The sequence below is a fragment of the Leuresthes tenuis genome, unplaced genomic scaffold (genome assembly GCF_036924035.1).
Source record: "Leuresthes tenuis unplaced genomic scaffold, fLeuTen1.0.hap1 SCAF_22, whole genome shotgun sequence".
Lineage (NCBI taxonomy): Eukaryota > Metazoa > Chordata > Actinopteri > Atheriniformes > Atherinopsidae > Leuresthes > Leuresthes tenuis.
The window spans coordinates 14,988,642-14,995,813 of record NW_027325376.1 but is presented as its reverse complement, the minus strand read 5'-3'; the positions used below and the strand labels follow the sequence as shown (position 1 = coordinate 14,995,813).

Below are 7,172 nucleotides of genomic sequence, written 5' to 3'. Positions count from 1 at the left end.
CCCATCTTTGTTGTTCTGAGATATTATCTGCTGCTTGCATTCTCTTTTTGATATTGATTTCAATAATTTACCCAAAATAAAAGCTCAGCGGCAGCCTAGTTTAACAGAGCCTGATTGTCCTCCATGCTTTGATATTTAATTACCATAATGTTTTTTATTTATGTTATTTACACTTCCTTGATATTTAGCACCTTTTAATTGGCACTTCAGCACACTTACCAACAGCCTTAGCTGTGTTCTTCACTGCCGCTACTGCCTGAGTCCGCTTCATCAGTTTTACGACTCCTAAAATAACCAACTGCTGCTGCTGCGATAGCAACTGCAGCAGCTCCTGCTACTGTACCAACTCCCACAGTTGAAACTGCAGCTGCTCCAGCTAACCCTGCTGCTACCCCTCCCATAGCTGGTCTCATAGCTTTCAGTACCAGGGTAACTGTACCAACCATCACAGGCACACCAAGCAGAGATCTGAACCACATTCCTGTAGTAACACCTGCAGCTTTCTTCAGATTATTTGACACAGTTTTCTTTGCTTGACTCTTTCTATCTTCCTGTGACATATGTCCTGATGACGATTGACTGCGTCTTTCCTCCTCTTGTATTAGTCCGTTCACTATTTGTAGCATCTCATTGGTGTAGAAACCTCTATTGTTCACCATCTCTGTTATTGTGTTGAGCAGATTTCCCACCTGGATCTGGTTGTTCCTGTATTCATCCTGCTGGTTGTTCTTCCAGTATTTGTTGTCAACCACATGGCAGCGGCCTCCACATTTCTCCAGGAGATCCTGCAGATGCTCATTTCCTCTCACAAACTCTTCAATCTTCATCCCTTTACGGAGCTGATCACCGTGAGTGAAGACGACCACAGCAAATTTCAAAGCTTCCTCAGAAAAAGTTTCTTTTATCTCAGAGACAATCTCTTTCTCATGCTTTGTAAATTTCTCCACTTTAAGTAAAATGAGAAAAGCATGAGGGCCAGGGGAGCACTCGGTGATGCACTTTGCTATCTCAGCTTTCAGGTCCTCTTCATTCCTGATATTGTCAAAGAATCCAGGAGTGTCGATCACTGTGATGTTTCTTCCATTAACCTCTCTGGTTGCACTCTGACATTCACTTGTTCCAGAGTTTGCAGAGTCATCCATCTCAAACACTTCCTCTCCAAATATGGCTTCAGCGAAGCTGCTTTTCCCAGCTCCAGTTTTCCCAAGTAGAACGATCCTTAGGTCTGCTGCAAGAAGACAGTAATGATTTCAGATTAGTGCATCTTCAATTAAATACATTATGCACACACACACACACATGTATATATGCATGAATATACATCAGAGATGGGGATTAGAGTCGTATAACTCGACTCGATTTGCACTTAAAGCTACAGTTGGTAAGATGGAGAAGAGAGCAGACTTAGCTTGAATTTTTTTTATTATTATTATTTTTATTGCTTGTTTTTTCCACACATAGCCACACAAAATAAAACAAACAACAACAAAAGATAAACAAATCAAAATATAATGCCCAAGCCCAGCCTAAGCACATACTCACACACACTCACCTACACATGCACCCCATGGGGGAGTGTTTAAGCCGTGTGTAATTGCAAAACCAAGAAGAATTCAAGTTCATCTTAAATCCAAAATAAAGAGCAAACAAGTTATTTACTGACATATGTCATTCCTAAAGGGAAAAAATATATAATAATACAGACAGATATGTCAAGATATATTATAAATACAGTCAGACTAGGTACAGATATTTCCTCAAGGGTCCCCATGTTACCTCCCATTTATGTTGGCCTTTCACATTATTAGACCGCAGTTTCTCCAAGTGAATGACTGAAACAAGTTCATGTACCCACTTTTTGAAACGTGGTGGAGTTGGTGCCTTCCATTCTTTAAGGAGTACCTAGTAGCTAGTACTTAGCTAGTACCATGCCCATCAACAACACTGGCTGAATGTGTGAAGGCAAAGTTAAGGAGTCCTCTGAACATCCAAAAAGAGCCAAATTCCTATCAGGAGGGATAGTCCTGTAGTAAACTCCAGAAAAAAAGAACAGATCCAAAACAAATTAATGAGTGGACAGTCCCACAATAAATGTGACAGCGTACCATCAGTTAGTTTACATTTATCACACAGTGGGGACACTGAAGAGTAAAATTTATGTAACATGACCTTAGAATAATGGAAACGATGAATCACTTTAAACTGAATTGTGTCTATAATTGATTGACCACCTACAAATACAAGAAAGTACAGCCCAAATGTTGATGAAGAAGCTTTTTCAACCCACACAGAGAAATTTCTTTCTTCAGTGTGCATTATACACATCAAGGGATGGTCCTGGGCAGCGGAGGCAGTGTCCTGAGGAGAGCTGCTCAAACTCTGGGAACAGAGTGTGGGAAGGGTCCCGAAGTATGAGGGGCCGTCAGGGACATTATTCAGAATAACCTCACACACACACGTGAAATGCTCTTACATACACTACTGAAACAATCTCACATAAATAACTGAAAAATTATTTGCTCGAACACACTACTCAAATGCTCTCATACATACAAGTGAAATGCTCTCACACACTCGACTGAAACGCTATCACACACACTACTGAAATGTTCTCAAACACACACACTACTGAAATGTTCTCATACATATAAGTGAAATACTCTCACACACACGACTGAAACGCTATCACACACACACTACTGAAATGTTCTCATACATATAAGTGAAATACTCTCACACACACGACTGAAACGCACTCACACACACGACTGAAACGCACTCACACACACACTACTGAAATGTTCTCATACATATAAGTGAAATACTCTCACACACACGACTGAAACGCACTCACACACACTACTGAAATGCTCTCACACACACACGACTGAAACGCACTCACACACACTACTGAAACGCACTCACACACACACTACTGAAATGTTCTCATACATATAAGTGAAATACTCTCACACACACGACTGAAACGCACTCACACACACACTACTGAAATGTTCTCATACATATAAGTGAAATACTCTCACACACACGACTGAAACGCACTCACACACACGACTGAAACGCACTCACACACACACTACTGAAATGTTCTCATACATATAAGTGAAATACTCTCACACACACGACTGAAACGCACTCACACACACTACTGAAATGCTCTCACACACACACGACTGAAACGCACTCACACACACGACTGAAACGCACTCACACACACACTACTGAAATGTTCTCATACATATAAGTGAAATACTCTCACACACACGACTGAAACGCACTCACACACACTACTGAAATGTTCTCAAACACACACACTACTGAAATGTTCTCATACATATAAGTGAAATACTCTCACACACACGACTGAAACGCACTCACACACACTACTGAAATGTTCTCACACACACACGACTGAAACGCACTCACACACACTACTGAAATGCTCTCACACACACACGACTGAAACGCACTCACACACACTACTGAAATGTTCTCACACACACACTACTGAAATGTTCTCATACATATAAGTGAAATACTCTCACACACACGACTGAAACGCACTCACACACACGACTGAAACGCACTCACACACACTACTGAAATGTTCTCATACATATAAGTGAAATGCTCTCACACACACGACTGAAACGCACTCACACACACTACTGAAATGTTCTCATACATATAAGTGAAATACTCTCATATAATATATAACATATTTCACTATAATGTGTGTGAGGATGTCAGTGTGGTGTGTGAGAGGATTTCAGTAAAACCGGAAGGTCTTGGGTCAGTGCAATTCACGCGTCTTCTAAAGGTCCATTAAATAGGTCCAAAAAGTGGTCACAACTTTCCTTTTTGATAAAGCTTATAGTTAGGGATGGCTCAAGTAATCCTGAAACATCCCATAGTTAAGCTGCTATAGGCTTAGACTGCTGGGGGACCTCATCTGTCACACCTTTCCTCACTTTGCTCTCTTTTTCCCCCTGTTTAATTTCTCAAATGATATTATGTACATGTGACATTATTGTGGTTATTAACTTGTGTTTCCCTGTTCCAACAGGTATCCTTTGAATGGTGTTATGGTGTTTTTTCCCCCTCTTTTCTGTCTTCTCAAACCCCAGCTGGTCGAGGCGGATGGCCACCCTTCCTGAGTCTGGTTCTGCCAGAGGTTTATTCCTGTTAAAAGGGAGTCGTTCCTTTCCACAGTCGCCTCAGGCACGCTCAGGACGGGAGATTGAATGATGACAATCATGATGAGATGACAATTGTTGAAATTTGGCGCTACATAAATAAAACTGAATTGAATTGAATTGAATTGAATTTCAAAAGACAACCTTGTTGAATGTCTTCGTTAAAAGAATGTTCCTACCTTGTGACCATAGAGATACCAGTTAGAAAGAATGTAAGAATTATTTAAATTCATAAGTTTTGGCAGAAAATACTTTTCTTATATATCTATATGTATATATACATACATACACATAGATACCTCCATTAAATTAATCAGAAACACACTCCATACATTATTAATGTGGTAAATTACTATTCTAGGTGGAGACGTCTGGTTTTTAATGAAATATCAACATAGGTGTATAGAGGCCCATTTCCAGCAACTATCACTCCAGTCTTCTAATGGTACATTGTGTTTGCAAATTGTCTACATTTCTACAGATTACCTCAACAAATTAACAGCTAGAATGCCAAAGGTCTGCAATGCTGTAATTGCTGCAAATGGAGCATTCTTTGACAAAAGCACATTTTGAAGAACAAAATGAATATTTAAAAAAAAAATCATTAATTCTAATCTTGTCAAAGTCTTGACTATATTTTCTATCAATTTTGCAACTCATTTGATAAATAAAAGTGAGTTTTCATGGAAAACACAAAATTGTCTGGGTGACCCCAAACTTTTGAACGGTAGTGTATAGGTAAAATAAAATCTTCTGCCAAAACTTAGGAATTTTCATTGTTTTGAATTATTATTTGTTTCATTGGTAACCTGACATGCAGTGGTGCTCACAATATTAACTGTAATGTTTCAGTTTGGACATTTTAGGGGTCTTGAAGGCAAGAGACATGCATACGATGTTCAGCAGGCCCCAAAAGCCTGCAGTGTACAGTCATATCATGTGTTTCTGTGTTTCCAGGTTAGAAAAAATAATGAATGTAAGAATGTAGTCTTACAGGCATTTAATGAGTGCCTGTGACTCACATACCAATAGTTATAGAATGTGACCTTCATGTAAGAGTTTTGAAAGTTAGATGCAGTACCTTTAATGAACCTGGCTAACCAGAAACTCATGGGTGTAACCACAGACTGCCTGCTAGGATACGAGTTGTGTGAGTTTACAGTACATTATCAGTAATAATGTGTTCAGAGAGTTAGTTAAGTTGATATTTGTTACATGCAAGCTTAATGGTGAGATATGTGCATGTGTCGTTCAGCAGATCTGAATAGCCTGCAGTGTGTTCTATGTGAGTAAAGATGTTTAGGCTCACATGCTAACTGCAAAATGTGTGATTAGTGTTTTCACAGACAGCTGGTCTGTGTCTTTGGTTTTTACTTCTGACATGTCAGCCTCTAACTGCCCACCTTTAAGTATTCATGCCTGCTTCAAGTCTTCAACACGCTCCCTGAACAACAGCCCAACAGTGATCTACACTTTATTCCTGCCAGCAAGTGTCTTAAGTTTCCACAGATTTTGGTCCAAATAATTCTTTGGATACAACATTTTTACAGTGTTTTATATATTTGTGTACAGCGTGTACTGTATTTTTCACACATACATTCAGTATGAATGAATGAAGATAAATTCAAACAGAAACATTATTCCATCAATCTTGTATTTTATACGTCATCAACATGAATCTGTTTGATCTACAAACTGTATTTGTGTTATCAGTGCAGCTCAGCTGACATATTGGTGTTGTGCATCTAATGTGTTTGAAAGTTTTTAATTAAAGACATTTTAGCTCTCCATGTTTTCAGTCATTCAATCTACACAAAAAAAATTCATTATCTCTACTCACCTGCCATGATTTTAGAAATCAAAGTGAAAATCTGTTAGAACTTGTTCTCTGCTCCGTTCTCTGCTGTGAGTGTAGCTCATCTGTTCAAATCACTTCCTCGAGATGCAATATATAAAACTAATGCTGTTTTAGAGGCGGAGCTAGTGTCAAACTAGATTTTATGGGCTCTGGTTTGGATTTGTCTTGTTTTTTTTCTGGGTTTTGTTCTATTCTCTTTTCTTGTAGTTTAGTCATGTTTTTTAGTTATGATTTATGTCACATGTTTTATCTTTGTCGGTTTCTGGAATCTGTTGTCTTTCCTTGTTTTCAATCAGGTTTCTTGTTTCACATTTCTCACGCATAGTTTCCTCAGCCTCCACGTTCAGGTCACTCACTCATTGTGTTCAATCTTCTCAGCTGCTACCTTTCAACAATCAGTTCTCTTCAGTATTTAAGCTCTCTGTTCTCTCATAGTCACTGTCAGAACCTTGCTGTTACCACCACTTGTTCCATTTTCATTCGTTTCTGGTTTCTGATTTGTCTTGGTTTTTTTATTTTATCTCCATTTTGTTTTTATGTACTTCTGGTTTGGCCTCACCTTTTGTTTAGGTTTGAAATAAATCAGTTCAGTTTCCTTCAGCCTCTGATCATTTGCTGCATCTGCATTTGGGTCTTTCATAAACACTCTACCTCAAACCATTTCAAATATAAACTATAAACCTACTTTAGCAACCGCCTGCAAAGCTGATATCAGCTTGAAATTACTTTTAAAAGGATGGCTTCAGCACAGCTTCGTTAAAATGGTATTCTCCTGTGTTGAGTGCACGCCCTGTTGCCTGACTTATGTTGCTCTTGCAGATGTGTCTGTGGTGATTAATTTGATCAGTCATTCTGTAATATTTGCTTATCCTTAGCATTTAATCATCTTTAGATCAGCGAGCTGTTGTGTGGTTTCTGTCAAGTACCGTGGGACTCAGGACGCAGATGCAGGGTCGTGTGGTTCCAAGTGGTTTTATTAGGGTGGTAACACCCATACCGAAATCCCGCACTTTCCGACAGCCCACCATTCCGACAAGGCTTTCCGTATAAGGGAATGTGCGGTACTCAACAGGTGAGTCCCTTCTTTCGGTTTATGC

At 39.2% G+C, this 7,172-nt stretch overlaps 1 protein-coding gene across 1 annotated transcript; it reads right to left on the bottom strand.

Annotated features, from left to right (window-relative positions):
* Nucleotides 1–227: 227 nt before the first annotated feature.
* Nucleotides 228–6,151, bottom strand: LOC140281692 (GTPase IMAP family member 7-like). The gene is made up of 2 exons (XM_072376187.1): nt 6,058–6,151; nt 228–1,228 (listed from the first exon to the last, which is right to left on the bottom strand). Exons 1-2 carry the CDS (start codon nt 6,062–6,064, stop codon nt 228–230), a joined length of 1,008 nt encoding a protein of 335 aa, XP_072232288.1. The 5' UTR covers nt 6,065–6,151.
* Between the last annotated feature and the right edge of the window lie 1,021 nt (nt 6,152–7,172).